Here is a 16,989-nt window from a genome sequence, read left to right as displayed (position 1 = left end):
AAAGCAGATGTCTTTTATTTTACCTACACATTAACACATTGCTGAACTTAGTTTTATTAATTCATCAAAACCATGTGCGTTCATTTTTATTATCCTAAGTTCATTTTAATCAATTAAAACGTTTTTCATAATTCAACTTAATTTAACGATTTCCCCTTTTAACTTAATTTAACACTCATGTCCCTAGGTACGATTAACAATCAACAATAAACATAGGCGCTTCAGCCTGGATCCAGCCAGGTTCTATTGATCATGTCCCCTTCTCAACAGTTGTACCTTGTCTTAGGGCGTATTTAGCTTTACGACGATGGTTATCGATTTGACTTTCCAGCTTTTCTTGACTTTCGAGGTCGAGTCTATCGGAGTGGTATATTTAACTTCCATGAACTTGATTTTGCAAGAAGTTTGATTCTTCTAGTAGATGATAATAAGACATCCTTAATATATAGTAGATGATAAGACAACCTTAAATAAAGATAAGTTAAACATCAAAATAGTTTAGCAAATTCTTTTAATGAAAATAATAATGAAGACAAAATTAAGAATATAAATCATTTATGAAGTGGATGTCATGAAAGTGAATGAGTTAGGCTAGTTTCTAACCTAAAAAAATTATAAATAGTTGAGTTTCGTCGGTTTGTTGATAAAATAAATAGTGATTCGAAGACTCTTTTATTTATTTATTTTTAGATCATTCACTGCTACATGGTAAGGTAAGAGAATCATTTTTTAGTTGTCCGTGATATAGTTGCTAGAACTTCATTCAATCTATTTGACCTAGAAGTCAACGACATTTGTTGATGTGTCACATTGTAAATGAAGGAGGTTCTGCAGAAGAGCCCACATGCTCTTGACAATGTCATAATGAAAAAAATATGATCAATGAATTCTCCACTCTTCAAACAAATGTTGAATTTACTAACAAGATGAAATCCCTTCTTTTTTTAGTTTTATATGTTAATACTCCTCCATTAATATCTTTCTAACCAAAAAAATGAGATTTTTGATGGAATTTTTTTTTATTTCTAGCACCTATTTTCAAGAAAACCAAGATTGAGTCTTTTATAGGAACGCATGATAATTAAATATAGCTCATTTTAAAATTGGTAGAGTCGATCAAAGAAAACTTGTCGTTGGTCTCCATATCAATCGAAACATGGGTAAAACCATCCATGATAGACTCCGTATACCTTTCTCTTCGATAAAAAAACGTTTGTTTAAAAGAATTCTCTAAACAATTTGATTAGATGTGAAACAAAAACAGTCTACCACTTTAGTCTCATTTTCACTAAAAATCTCAAAAAGATCCTGAAAAGAGTTTGATAATTTCCGCAGGTGCCACATATCATTCCAGAAATCAATTTTCTTACCATTGTCCACCATAAAAGTGAGAAGCGTGAAGTTTTTTTTTCATATTTTAGTGATACAACCTTCAAAACCTCTACTCGTAAACTTTCTTCATTCATTCGTTATCTCAAATTTCGTACTTGATGATGATTGTTTTTTTCAAATACTTGCATTTTCGTTAAAAATTCTCCACCACCATTTACAAACAAGCGAAATGTTGAAAAATGAAAAAGGCTTGATTCCATGTGTGTAACTAAATATACATAAAAGTATTAAAAAAAAATAACAAAATGGATTTATATTAAGCCAAAAACCATATTGAAATATATTCTTATATTTAGGAATTAAAAAAATTATTTTGCAATGACAATTATTACACTTCAAAAAAAAATAATAACAGAAGTGATATACTGTAATTGCAGCATTTAAGGACACAATAATTGCACAGGAGGGAGGGTTGAAGAAGAAACAGGAAAGCTCTATAACAGGTCAGAGAAAGAGAAAGAGAGCTGTCAACGGGTCACAGCAAACGTTTCAAGTTTCAATCACCATTTTCGCAGCATAGGTCAGCGATTGATTTTCAATTTCTTTCATTCATCGTCTTCCCTATTTCAACTTTCCCAATTTGCTTGCTCCACATTGTTGACTTCTCTGCTTCGATTTCGCTATTGATCCGATTTACTTTCAAAGATTTGAATTACAAGTCCAAGAAACTACCAAGGATCGCTAACTTAGAACATTTTCGAAAAGATCTACTACTCATCTTGCTGAAAAATGAGCGTTTCGCGATTCATCAAGTGCGTCACTGTCGGTGATGGAGCCGTCGGAAAAACTTGTATGTTGATTTCTTACACTAGCAACACATTCCCAACTGTAAGTCTTTGTAATAAATTTCTAAACGAAGAATCAAGAATCCTAGATCTTATTATCTTATATAATGTATTCAAAACAGGATTATGTCCCCACAGTTTTTGATAATTTTAGTGCAAACGTTGTTGTGGATGGGAACACGGTGAATCTAGGGTTATGGGATACTGCAGGTAAAATCGATTTCATTATCTGTATGTATATATATATATATCGTTGTTATGAAATTGGTAACATTAATTATAGGTCAAGAGGATTACAATAGACTTAGACCTTTGAGTTATCGAGGAGCAGATGTTTTCATTCTTGCATTTTCTCTTATTAGCAAGGCCAGTTATGAAAATGTTGCCAAGAAGGTTTGAATAATGTTACTTCATCTTTTTCTGTTTTTGAGTTAAAGGAACATTATTCAAACGATTGGTTTTGGATTTTATTGCAGTGGATTCCTGAACTGAGGCATTATGCACCTGGGGTTCCTATCATTCTTGTCGGGACAAAGCTTGGTAAGATACCCATCATTTGTAACAATCTCTGTTCTACTTAAGGATCAATAATGGAAGATCATAGAATCTTGAATTTTTGTTTAGATTTTGCCCCTGTTTATTTAGTCTAGGTCTCTCGTCGTACCTTAGTGTTTCAATCATTTTGGTTTCGACAAAGCTTTGTTAAGATGGATCTCTATTCATCAAGAAAATGATTCAAGATGGTAATTGTGAATTGCTCACATTGCATTGTTTTTATATAAAAAAGACCAAAGCCATGTAAATAAGAATAGGGATTCCAAATCTTTCAATCTCCAGTTTGCAATTTCCTTAGTAGATAGAATGGTGAATAATGGAGGAAAATAGAATTTTGCTCTTGTTTTAATATTATTCCTTTTGGTAATTGTGAATTTCTCACATTGCATTGTTTTTATATAAAAAAGACCAAAGCCATGTAAATAAGAATAGGGATTCCAAATCTTTCAATCTCCAATTTGTAATTTCCTTAGTTTCATGATCCATATTGATACTCCATTAAAAAATGCTTCTTTGAATACCTAATCTAATTTTTTAGTTCATACTAATAATCACACAGTTGGTCTTAAAAATGCTTTAATTTAAAGGAGGGTCGTGACTGTGTGGTGTCATGCTAGCCACCCCTAAAAATAAACCCGGGTCAAAGTCTCATCACCCTTTTAGAATATTTCTCAAGTGGTAAGAGTCTTAATCATGAGAAGTTCAATTTACACTAAAAACACTTTAATTGGAAAATTCATAGTTCAACGGGAAAGAGTCTTGCCTAATAAATCAAAAGTTTCATGTTTGATTCCTATTAAGAAAAAAATAGAAAATCTGAATTGAGGCTCTGACTTGCAGATCTTAGGGACAATAAGCAGTACTTTATAGACCATCCTGGTGCTGTTCCCATCACCACAGCTCAGGTTCATATTTTTTTTTGGCTGAATAATTTGGAAAGCTCTTTGAACCTTATTTTATTTTGTTGTTGTTGTTGAAGGGAGAAGAGTTGCGGAAACTGATTGGGGCACCTGCTTATGTCGAATGTAGTTCCAAAACTCAACAAGTATTATACATGCCCTTCAAATCTATCGATACTTGTGTTTAGATAACCATGTCGATTTTTGTTGTTGTTGAAGCTTTGTTTGTTATGTATGAATGTAGAATGTGAAAGCAGTTTTCGACGCTGCGATCAAGATAGTGCTCCAACCTCCCAAGCAGAAGAAGAAGAAAAAGAAGTCCCAGAAGGGATGTTCGCTATTGTAAATCTGGAAAAAGAACCCTAGTTCTTCTGAACTAACAGGAAAAACGGTCTGCTTTTTAGACAACATTCAGCTAATTGTGTATAGTTGCTAATATCGCCGTCTTAACTGGGGCTCCTGTTTTATAGGCGACGGACAGTTTGTTTGTGTTGACGACGATGGGTTCAACTTGACTCGATTAGATGTGTTTTTTTAAGTGGTTTGCTTGTTTTTCATTAGGTTAAGCTACTATCTATGAAGATCTGTACTATATAGATTCTCATAAACCTATGTTTGGCTTGTTAATTTCTAAAATTGTTGAGTTTTGTTAGTGAATTTGATCCTTTTGAGCTTTGATTTATATGTGATTTGGTCTTTTCACTTGATCAAGGGTTCATTGCCCATTTGTATTTTTCTTATTTTCGGGTTTATTCTGGTAACGAGGATAACAAGTCACTTTTAAATCAGAGCGATTATTCTATTAAAATTTGTAGATTATTTTATGATGTTTTTTACCATTTTAAATAATATATCTATGAACAGTCATCGACTCCCGGAAAAGGTAGAAGAATGAAGAATGAGACCTATTATGGGACATACAATGCATTACTGACATACGATCATTACGCTTCAACCGATTATTCTATTCCACACCTTTTAAAAAGATAACTTAAATCAAAATACTTAATAGCATGGTGATACAATTTTGTAGGTCTTTGAACCATATGTGGGACGAGTTTCTACCTCATACAGTTCGGAAGCATTTATTCACATAATCATATAAGACACAACTAGTTCTATCCATTGTGATGACTATATTTTTTATATACGATTAAGAAAAAATAAACTTTATATTTATATTGTCTTAAGTTGTTGTCTCTTATATTTATTAAGGACTTCAATTGATCTGGTTGAATTGAAAGATTTGATTTTTTTTATTAAATGATTGTCTATTTATTTAAATCTTTTTTGAAATTATTAAATTATTTATTAGTTGTTATATTGATTTTAACCGTATTTATTATATAAAATTTTGTTGATATCTTTAATTTATTTTGTTTGTTAATTATTTTAAATTTAGTTTACATGTTTATAAAAAAGTATTATTAAATTTATAATGTCTTAAATTCAAATTATTATTAAATCTATTCAATATTAAATACATTTAAAATCGTTACATGAAAATTGAGAATTACTTAAAATATGGCAATAGTTTATTTTAAAACAATATTAGTCATATATTATAATTATATATATAATTAAATAATAATAATAAACAAATAATACTAAAAAAATTTATATTTATAAAATTTATCAATTTATTTAAATAAATAATATATTTTTTTCAAATTAAAAATATAAATTCATTTTTTTACTATATAATCCTATAAAATAGTAAAATTCAAATTATTTATAAACTAATAAAATCTTAAAATTTTAATATTATAAAAATTTATTAATCTATCGAAATTAGACCAGTTAGTTCTCATTAAAAATTATCACAAAATTTTAATTGGCCAATGATAATATAGTAATATATATTTAAGCTAAAAGGGTTTATTCATAAACTAAAATTTGAAGATGAAATTGAATATTATGAATAAGTTGGAGGGGTAAAATATTTCCGCCTAAAGGAAGTGGCTGCAACGGTTTGCCGGAGATCTAGATTTTTCATAGTTGCCTAGCCGGAGATATAGGAGGCAAGGAGATAGATAGATCGATCGATAGATCGATGATACGATAGATCGATGATAGATTGATCGATCGATCATCGATCGATAGAAAGATCTCTATAAAAGAGAAAGATCTAGGTCAGATTCGATGACAATCGCTGGAAGGAGGAGGCATCGCCGGAATTCAACACAACGTCTTCTTCTACATGCATCATTCTACTGTAACTGATCATAGTTTGAAATTCCGTTGTTTTTATTACTGTATTTGACTAATCTAACAATTATAGCTTCGTCAATTCATCAGGACTCCAACGATCTAAGAGACGCCTTACAGTGCTCAGTGTTGGTGTCGTAGCTCAGAACATCCAACCTGTCTTTTCGAAAATACTCCGAGATCTGTAAATATTTGATCACCAATCAGGTATAGTGTTAATTGTTAAACTATTATCTGTTGTAACATACTATTATATGAGCGCAGAAAGCTGTAAATGTTCTTTGAAAATTGGTTGTTCGATTATAGAACTTCAATGAGCTTGTACAGAAGGGAAATCTTGTATCTAGACTGTGAGTGATCAAACACTTCATTTGAACTGACATTTTTTCATTGTTTTGTTGTTATTTGCAATTATCAAGTATCAAAACCACTGATGCATTCACTTGCAATGTGTTCTCCTGTTATTGAAACTATGTAACTTGTTAATCAACCAATTTCAATGTTAATTAACTGTTTTTTTGACCAAATGATGCAAGCAAAAACCTCACAATCATTGCGATTGTGCTCAGGCAAGATGATGTTGTGATAATGTAAACTATAGGCTTCTTATTTCAGGTCTATTTAAAGGAATTCTTCAATAACGAATATACATGACTGATTTCTTTAGGCCAAATGTTTTTTTGTGAAAATCTTTGAAGTAGATTAGCAGATTAATGATCTGTAATGATAATCAGTTTCACTGATTAATGAAACTGCTGCATGTTAAGGTTATGTATGAAGTATACATGAAGGTTTATAATGAAATTATTGGTTTTTCATTTATGCTAAGGCTTTTTCAATGTTGGAATTCCATCCACAGCCGGCATAGGTAGATATCAAAATGTTGTTGTCACACTCTCAGCTAATAGATATAGGTTAAAATCCAGAGGTTCTAAGTTCTTTTGATATACTAATCAGGAATTTTCTGCAGGTGTTGCCTGAATTTCTACTTGTAGAAGCATATGCGAAAGAAATTAAGCAGTGTCAATGGGAAGGTAAATATCACACTTTGTTTGGAATTCTTGTTTGAAAATTCTCTGATTATGTGGATGAAGTGCTTGTATGTTTCGTGATGTTTTTCTTTCTTGTTAATTTTTTTTTTTACTTATAGGCGTAATTATATGATTGTATCCCTAATTTTGAGCTCTCGTCGAGTCAGATCAGACACTGCCTCCAAGAAGAATAATTATATCTTTTCAATACATCTAGTTTCTAAATGTGATTGCATAGCAATACACACCCTTGAAATCAAGAAATTGTGTTTTAGTATGTGAATCATCTACTCTTTTAAGGGTTCATGTGTTATATGAATTACTAAAAAGGGGTCATTAAGGGTTTGGATGGGTAATATTTTTTAATTTATCACTTGATTCTTGTATTCAATCATTACTGCATTTCATTTGCACGACTAACTACCTAGGTTCCTTGCAGTAAATTTCCAGTTTTCCACTTGTTTCATTAATATTTACAATTTGGCTTATCGTTGAGTCCACACACCCGTTGTTCTATAAAATGAAGAGCGTTAGGGCTTTCTTTATGTAGTTTTTTCTCGAAATAAACAGTTTTTAGAGAGAAAAGTCATTGTTAGATGAAAAAGTGGATTATTTTGGTTATATGACTAACATATTCTTTCCATTTTATATTTTAGAATAGAGGATATTTAGACTTAGTTATCTTTCTTCCTAATTGACTATTGTGTTTTTACTCAAATATCCTTCTTTTTTTACCTTGGGTTTATTTTTTGGGTGGCTAGAAAAAACCTCTATACTCAAATATTTATGATGCATATTGCAGTCAGCAGATTTGAGGAATGAGGATATCTGTTTGTAAGATGACTTAGAGCTTGTTTAATGTAGATTAGTTTTAAATAATTTGTTTTTTTTAAAGTTAGTTCGCTATTTAATTAATTGATTGGCGATTAGGATTACAAGTTGTATTATTTTAGTATTGGGTGAATTTTGTTCAGTCTTTCTATTTTTATTCCAGGTGGTTTCAGTGAGATCAAGATGGTTGCAGAAGATTCAAGGTCTTACTTTTACTGGAGTTGGTTTCAGTGAGATTCAAGGTGGGTTTGGTGAGTCAAATCTAAGGTGATTTCAGTGAAATTTAAGGTAATTTCTGTGACAATCAAACTTAGTTTCTTGGTTTATACACATTTCAATTCGATTCATTTGGGAAAAAAAACAAAAAACATTACTAAATAATACAATTATACATCAAGATAAAATTTATACCAATCATATATATTAGTATAGTATCAAACAACCATTAAAAAAAAGTATTTAGTTATAATTACAATAAATTTTAGCATGATCAATTACAATGGATTCAATATAACCATGTTATTTGGTTGAGAATGCGTGTGAAGATAGATAGGCTAATTTAGCTATTAATTGAACTCAATATTCTCCAAATACAAATTCCATCATATTAATGATGCTCTGTTTCCTCATCATACAATAATATCCCAAAATTTTCAATTAGTAAAGTCGAGAATACAATATGCACAATTTCTCTCCTTCATTGCATACAGTTCTACTTCAAAAAGGAACTGTATATGGCAACGCATACAGTTCTACTTCAGGCAAATAAGTAGCTTTCGGGGGCCACAAACTCGAAGTGCTATTACCACCAACTAACATCATATCACTTTTCGGTTTACATCTTCCTCCATCTACCACCCTTGTCTCAAATAGCCAACTATCATCATCAGCCTCATATGACAAACTGGTGCTTCTTTCATGTAGAGGAGCTAAATCCGAAACTAAGTCCTTGTAAAGTAAACTAACCAATTGCATTTTCTTATCCAATGAAGTGAACACACCATTATCAATGGCCTCAGTTGTTTTCTTCCTTCCAGAAGTTGAGCATTTCTGTTCAGTTGGAATTGGAATTGAAGAAGGGGCAGAAAATTCAACTGGGTCCTTAAGTTTTTGTGGGGGAAATCTTATTTTCAAGAAACTCCCTGTTTATTTATTACAAGATGATGATGTTAACCACTAATGCAGGTGTAGTAGTAGTAGATAAGAAATTAATCACAAGAGAGTGTCTTTTTAACTCACCATTAGCTCGATTACCAGTTTCAACTGTGGCATGTCTCTTCCTTTTATTACTGTCTTCTGAGCTATCAGAAGCACATGGATTCTGAATGGAAGAAGGTTTCCCTAATTCTTCAGTTATATTGCTTCTTTCCAGATTACCAGAGTCACATTTCGTTGGATTATTATCTTCATCATCTTTCTTCCCCAATTTGTTTGGCTTTTCATCATCACGTTTTCTTTTACCAAGCTGTTCCAATTCCTTCTTCTTTTCACTTTTCCTCTCCCTTCTCAATGTTTTCTCCAACTTCCTTTCTTTCTTCCTTTCAGCTTTGACAGCCTTTTCTGTTTCTCTTTGGAGCTTTTTTTTAGCACCAATAAGAAGACAGTTTTAGAACAGAGATAGATAATAGAAGATGATATTCAACACATATACGTCTGTTAACAGATAGTAACATAAGAATTGAGTCATTGTATTTGTAAAGCATGGAATTGAAGAGACAAGATCCATGAATAGACAAAATAATAGTAAAATCGTATATATGTCAATGAGATCCATAAGAAGATACAAATATATATACTAAATTCTTCTTTTATACAGTATGTATGTATGTATGTACATTGATTGATCGAATATAAAACTTGTAGTATACAATAATCTTAGATTTAGGTCAGCACGTACATACAGATATATATATACAAAACAGGGATCTGACTTAATCTAATCTATTGACTAATGAATGGAAATCAACCAAGTGATTAAGTCGAGCATAATCGCAAAGTTTTCAAGTGCTCAACAAACCTTAATCGAATCGATCAAGGCGTCGTTGACGGCGATCTTAGCAAAATATCCATGCTGAGGGTAAGGAAAGCATCGAGACATCTTCGAATACGAATCGGTAAAAGAGATGTCGACGATTGAATAGAGAGTTAAGAAAGAGGAGGAATCAGAAGTCTAGATCGAAAGATCGTCTAAGATTTGTGTTGACGGCAGATCTGAGATCGAGAGATTCTTAGGGTTTCGAAGATAGGAAGATTTGTGTATAATCCATATAATGAAGGGGTGGGGGGCTTTATATAGTGGAAATCGACCGACTTCAGACGTGAAATTCCTTTAATAACCTTAGGTTTCGCAACTGAATTCTATTTCTTTTATATTATATTATATTATATTTCCTATATATATAAATATATTTATATATATATATATATTTTTATTTGTAAATATTATATATATATATATAAACAATCTACTGTTTTTTTTCTTATATTTTATTTATAAATACTTTATGAGATAATTTAGGTGAGATCTCCAATAATATGATTAAAAAAAAAAAAATTATCTTTCTTCTTTCCTTCCTCGTACTTATTTTTTTATTCAATAATCCCTATTTTATTTGTAAATTTCTATTTTATTTATAAATATTATATATATTTCTTATATTATATTTGTAAATACCTTATTTATAAATATTATATTATATATTTATATATATATATATATATTATTTCTTATATTATATTTCTGTATACATTGGAAATATAATTTAATGTGTGAAATTTCTTTTATATCTTCGTTCCTAATTTATTTCATATATATTTATATTTTCTATATATAAATATACTTTATTTTTTTATTTTCTATATTTCATTTGTAAATATTTTATTTCCTATATTTTATATGTAAATATTATATAAATTTATTTTTTATATTATATTTGTAAATATTATATTTTTTTATTTTTTATTTATTTACGAGGGTATTGAAAATTGAAAAGTAATTGATGTAACATAATGAAGTGCTTTATATAAAATAATAATTTAACAATTTTTGTATGAAATAATTATATACAAAATATTTTTATTAAACAAAAATATTATAAATTAAAAATAAATAAATATTTATTATTTATATAAAATATGTCAAAATATCATGAATTTTAGTTTTTAAATTTATTTTATATTATATTGTATTTTTTTAAATAATAATTTAACAGTTTTTTTTTATTAATTTTCATAACTTAATAAGACATTTTATAATAAAAAAGTAATATATAATGACATTTTAAATTAATTATTCAATAATTATTTAAATAAAAATAATTATATTTTGAATATAATATTTTTTATTAGACACCGTATATATTTATACTTTGAAAAATAATTTTAAATTGACTCAAAGTTTAAAAAAAAATAGTAATTACCATATTTTTTTATTTACTTATTTAAATTTTATAATATTTTATAATATTTGTCTAATTTTCTAGTATGATTAATTTTATTGTCTTATTTAAAAAAAAAATCTATATCTTATTAAATATTGTTTTTAAACATTTATTTGTTGATTCTTATATATTTTTTGAATATAAATGTGATTCATTTTTTAAGATTTATATGTTTTATGTTATATTTATTTTAATATGACGGTGAGATAACGATTACTATTTAGATTTTATATTAAGCATATATATATTTTATAGTTATCTTATTAAGTTCTTATTTTAATAAATTAAAATAATTTGATATATATATATATATATATATATATATATATATATTTTAGTTGGATGATGACAGGTGGGGAGGCTCATACTCCAAAATCCAAATTGTCTACTTCTAAATTTTTAGATATTTGTTTGTTTCATTTTGAAATTTGAATTTATTTTGGGAACAAATAACAAAACAAGGTTTCGAGGTTTTCCTTAATATGAAATTTGGACCCATATTTTGATATGTGACCCCTTTCGACTGTTGGATCCGAATTATTCCGTTTGCGATCATTTCTTTACAATTTAATTGATAGTTTAGTATTTGTGTCCAACACTAATAAAATAATTATATATATAATCAATAATAAAAAATTTTCGAAAGCGAACCAAACGGATGATAAACTAAAAAACTCTAAGCATTATTGGTTCATTGTTATCACTAATCATCTGTGTGACAACAAGACATACAATCATAAAATCAGAATGAAAAGAAATTCAACTTGAAATAAAAAAATTATCAACTGAAAACTGGAAATTCCACAAACAAACTAGCCTAACTTTTAAAATGAAATTCAGACTATTAAGAAAACTATCCCAAATAACTTTGATGAAATTATGAAAAAACTAGTTTTTTAATTTCTTAATACTAATAAGAGAAATGATTGTGCACGGAATTTTAGAGAGAAAATGGGGGAGAGAACGACATGGGCGCAATATGATTGACTGAAAAAATAAATAATTTTTCTCTTCTCTCTTTCCTCCCACATTTTTTTGATGAGAAATCATTTTCTCCCTTAAATTCCCTCCCCTATCACACCTCTACTAATAATATCCCTATTTTTTTTCCTCTTTCTCAATTAATAATACATTTTAAAAATAAATTAATTTATATTAAAATATAATAAAATGCATATTAAATCTTAAAAAAGACTATATATAAATTAAAATTAACTTTCATTACTATATAAATAAAAATTTAAATGAATAACTTTTTTTTATAAATCATTATTATAAAAATTTAAATATTTTATAAGATAATATAGTATATTATAATTTTATCTATATTGTGTATTTATTTTTATTTAATATAATCAATATAATTTTTTTACATTAAATAAATTTTTTATAAGATAATAATCAAAAATTAAATAAGTTTATTATAATAATAATTTAAAGTTAATTTATATAAAAACAAATTTGAATAAATTTCTTTATAAATATTTAATTTAAATGAGATATATTTATAAATTTTATTTATAAATTAATGAAAATAAAATTTATAATTTAATAAAATAAATATAAGATATATATATATATTAATATTATTTTGTAATAATATAAAATAAAATATTTAAATAAATAATAATTTTGATATTTAATATTTTAATTAATAAAATGATTGATTTGAATTGTGACGTGATTGTTAATAAAATATGGATTTTATCTCAATAACGATCCAACTAAAAGGCATATTAACAACATTAGTAAATTAAGGATTAACTAACTGAAGCGACACTGTAACGACGTCGTTTCTTCTTTTTCTTCTGGAAGCACGCAGAATCTCCCATACTCTTTTTTGCATGTTTAAATGAACACTTCTCTTTGTCCTTTCTTCTTTTTACCCACTAAACTCTCTTTGAGCTGGGCCTGGATTTCTAGTTGGGCTCAGCCCACTTACAATAAACAAAAACTAAATTTAAGTATTTATTTTGTTTGGATTTTATAATGATAATTATATATATATATATATATAATTATATTTATTTATTAGAGAAGTGATATGGGAGAGAATTTTGCATCACATTATTTTGTTTAAAAAAAATAATAAAAAGAAAAGAAAATAGAAGATAGAGAAAATTTGAGTCAATCATTTCATACATGTAGTTTCATATGTGTAGTAAACAAGACTAAAGAAATCTAAGTATAATCAGTATATGTTTGCTGCATAATTATTTTCTTCTGCAATAATGGAAAGTAAGAAAACTAACCAGACTAAAGAAATACAAGAATTTGTTCTTAAAGATATAAAAGAGACGGTTAAAAATGAAATCAACATGATACTCAATAAAATTATACAAAAAAAATATAAAAAAATATACAGAAAACAACAAAGGTAAATAACTAGTTGTTCAAAATATTAGTGAAACTAGAGTAAAATAACAAGGGAAAAAGGAATGAATATGGAAGGTTGTATATAATGAAAAAACAAATCTCTTTGGCTTAAAAATCAAATCACAAAGTTACCGATGCATTCAAAAAATGAGAGATTTTATTTAACAAAAAGAAAATACAACAAACAACCTTCCAATTGAATGTTTACTATTTTCAAGATTGGAACCTACTAAAAAAGGAAGAATACGAAAAGATAGTAAACTGGTTGTGGAAACAATGAGGGAGTTAATGAAGTCCTCAAAATTAAAGACCTATACTATTAGGAGAAATTTCAACTGGAAAGTTAATGAAGTCCGGAAAAAGAATGCAGAAAAGAAAATAGAGGATCATGCATACAAATGTCAAATCTACTTGGGTGAGTTTAAAACAAAAGTTGAGATTCTCAACTTTCATTTTGAATTTAAATTGTCCACTAAAATGGAGGAGAAATGTGTTAAAAATGAGAAAATGTAGTTGTTGAGAACTACATAAGAAAGAATCGAGTATATTTCTTAGTCACCAAGGAAGCACTAATGAAACAATTGGAGCATAAGGGACTGTAGAAGGTTTCTGTAAACACCCATGATCTATATTTTCTTCAATTCAAAAATGAAACAAACTTGGATAATATTCTAAAAATTGGGCATACTTATATTGGATCCAACTGTCTGAAGTTGGAGAGATGGTCTGAAGAATTGAGTCTTCTAAAAAAATCAAAGGAAATAGCCCAAATATGGTTCAAGCTTAGAAACATCCCAGCACCCATGTATAATGCAGAAGTTCTAAGTCAATTTGCTAGTTTATTGGGAAACCATTAAATATGGACCCAAATACAGAGGGAGGAGAGAACCTTACTTTTGCTAGAATAAACATTAAAGTGCATCCTCAAAACACACTACCAATAACCTGATAATTATTGATAGGAATGGAAAACCCACCGTCATGGAAATCTCATATGAATGGAAGCTAAACAAGTGTATTTTTTGCAATATTTTCCAACATTTTAATACTAAATATGCAAAAGAAATCGAGGAAGAGTAGAAAATTCTAAAGCTCAGGAAGGGAAAAAGTAAGAAAATGAAATGGAAGAATCAAGAATGAAAGAACATATTGTGGAAGTCAAGGACAAAAGAAGACAAAATGAGGAAAATACAGAGGAAGAAAACAAAGAAAATTAGATAAGGAAGAAAACAATGAAATTGAAAAAATAGAGCATGCTAAAAAAGTTCAATCTGAAGACAAAGAAGAGGAACAAACAAAAGAAGAAAAAACAAAGAAATAATATAAGAGAAGAGTGAGGAGGAAATTAGGGTTGTTGATCCTCAAGCCCGCAAAATTGAAATAGAAAAAAAGCATTGATAAAACCCTAAAATTCTAAAAAAGAATTCCTTTTATTAGATAAGTACTAGTTCATATAGATGTAGGCTTAATAATGAAATAAATGCAAATTGACATAAAATTACACAAAATATCCCAAAATAGATTTAGAATAATTATAATAATTTTAAATATGATTAGATTATAATTTAAACTCTTAAAATGTTTTGATTATAAATATAAGTACACGATTTTCTTAGATTATCCATAAATAAAAAAGTATATCTCAATATGATTTATAATGTGTTGAGATGACTTTTATTTATTAAAACAAATATAACCTAACTTAATATAATACAATTTGGTACATAATATTCAAATAAGGTTTACGATCTTTTCAATTGGGTTGAAATGACTTTTATATTACAAAATCAATCTTATTTTAGATTAAATGAAATGAAAAATATAAAATAAATGCAATATGACAAAAAATCACACAAAATATCCCAAAATAGATTAAAAAAACTCATAATAATTTTAAATACGATAAGATTATTTTTTAAAATTTTAAAATGTTCTCATTATAAATATAAGTACATGATTTTCTTACATTTTCTTAGAATATCCAGAAATGAGAAAGTATGTCTCAAATTGATTTATAATATTTTGAAATAACTTTTACTTATTAAAACAAATCTAACCTAACATAAATAATATAATATAGTATATAACATTCGAATACGGTTAAGGATAATTTCGATTTTGATTGAGATGAATTTTATAATAAAAAACTAATCTTATTTTAGATTAAATTAAATGAAATATATAAAATAAATGCAAGTTCATATAAAATCACACGTGATATCTCAAAATAGATTAAAAAAACTAATATAAAATCACACGTGATATCCCAAAATAGATTAAGAAAACTAATAGTAATTTCAAACACGATCATTATTTATTAAACTTTTAAAATGTTCTGATTATAAATATAAGTACACGATTTTCTTAGAATGTCCACAAATGAGAAATCATGTCTCAAAATGATTTATAATGTGTCGAGATAACTTTTACTTATTAAAACAAATCTAACATGACATAAATAATACAATATATTATTTAATATTCGAATAAAGTTTGAGATAATTTCGATTAGATTGATTTGCCTTTTATTTTATAAACCAATCTTATTTTAGACTAAATTTAACAAAATATATAAAACAAATGCAAGTTGGCGTAATATCACACTAAATATCCCAAAATATATTAAGAAAACTCATAATAATTTAAAATACAATTAGATTATTTTTTTAATTCTTAAAAATTTCAAATTATAAATATAAGTATCCAATTTTTTTAGATTTTTTTTGTCTCAAAATAATTTATATTATGTTGAGATGATTTTACTTATTAAAACAAATCTAATCTAACATTAAATAATACAATATAGTATATATAATATTCGAATAAGGTTTGCGATAATTTTGATGGTAGTAAAATACTTTTTATATTACAAAACCAATATTATTTTAGATTAAATTAGATCAAATATATTAAATAAATACATAGTAATTTCAAATACATTGAGATTTTTTTTAACTCTTAAAAAGTTCCGATTATAAATTTAAGTACCCAATTTTTTTAGAATATCCACAAATGAGAAAACATGTCTCAAAAATTATTTATAATTTGTTGAGATGATTTTTACTTATTAAAACAAATATAACATAACATAAAATAATACAATATTGTATATATTTTTCTATTAGAGTTTGCAATAATTTCGTTCTATTGTATATTTTTTATTTTAATTAATATTTAATTAAATAAATTAAACAAATATAATTTGACTTAAAATAACATGAAATATCTAAAAATAGATTAATAAAACTTATCATATCTTCAAAATTGATAAGAAAATTTTTTATTCCAAAAAAGCTATAAATATAAATAAAAGTACTCTATTTTTTAGAAAATCCAAAATAAAAAGTATAGTTATAAATCATAACGTGTTGAGATGACTTTTATTTATTAAAACAAATTTAACCTAACTTAAAATAATATAATTTTATATTCTTTGTAATATTTTCTATTGACAAAATCAATCTTATTTTGG

At 27.0% G+C, this 16,989-nt stretch overlaps 2 protein-coding genes and 1 long non-coding RNA gene across 4 annotated transcripts; 2 read left to right on the top strand and 1 right to left on the bottom strand.

The window, feature by feature from the left end:
* The first annotated feature begins 1,777 nt into the window (after positions 1-1,777).
* On the top strand, positions 1,778-4,313 carry LOC124931413 (rac-like GTP-binding protein 5). Of its 2 annotated transcripts, XM_047471870.1 has the most exons (9): positions 1,778-1,912; positions 2,038-2,220; positions 2,300-2,387; positions 2,461-2,570; positions 2,654-2,717; positions 3,573-3,637; positions 3,712-3,777; positions 3,876-4,022; positions 4,102-4,313. In XM_047471870.1, the coding sequence occupies exons 2-8, from the start codon at positions 2,122-2,124 to the stop codon at positions 3,975-3,977; spliced, it is 594 nt and encodes a 197-aa protein (XP_047327826.1). In that variant the 5' UTR covers positions 1,778-1,912; positions 2,038-2,121; the 3' UTR covers positions 3,978-4,022; positions 4,102-4,313. The 2 variants fall into 2 exon arrangements, with proteins under 2 accessions (XP_047327826.1, XP_047327825.1); XM_047471869.1 differs by having other exon boundaries at positions 3,876-4,313.
* Positions 4,314-5,544: 1,231 nt separating this feature from the next.
* Positions 5,545-8,094, top strand: LOC124932822. The gene is made up of 4 exons (XR_007098784.1): positions 5,545-5,846; positions 5,930-6,046; positions 6,810-6,873; positions 7,865-8,094. It is a non-coding gene; the product is annotated as an uncharacterized LOC124932822 (long non-coding RNA).
* A 155-nt stretch (positions 8,095-8,249) lies between these two features.
* LOC124932092 lies at positions 8,250-9,965 on the bottom strand. Its single transcript, XM_047472698.1, has 3 exons — positions 9,719-9,965; positions 8,941-9,277; positions 8,250-8,843 (listed from the first exon to the last, which is right to left on the bottom strand). The coding sequence occupies exons 1-3, from the start codon at positions 9,797-9,799 to the stop codon at positions 8,419-8,421; spliced, it is 843 nt and encodes a 280-aa protein (XP_047328654.1). The 5' UTR covers positions 9,800-9,965; the 3' UTR covers positions 8,250-8,418.
* Between the last annotated feature and the right edge of the window lie 7,024 nt (positions 9,966-16,989).

This window comes from Impatiens glandulifera, chromosome 3 (genome assembly GCF_907164915.1).
Source record: "Impatiens glandulifera chromosome 3, dImpGla2.1, whole genome shotgun sequence".
Taxonomy (NCBI): domain Eukaryota; kingdom Viridiplantae; phylum Streptophyta; class Magnoliopsida; order Ericales; family Balsaminaceae; genus Impatiens; species Impatiens glandulifera.
This window is presented reverse-complemented; position numbering and strand designations above follow the sequence as displayed.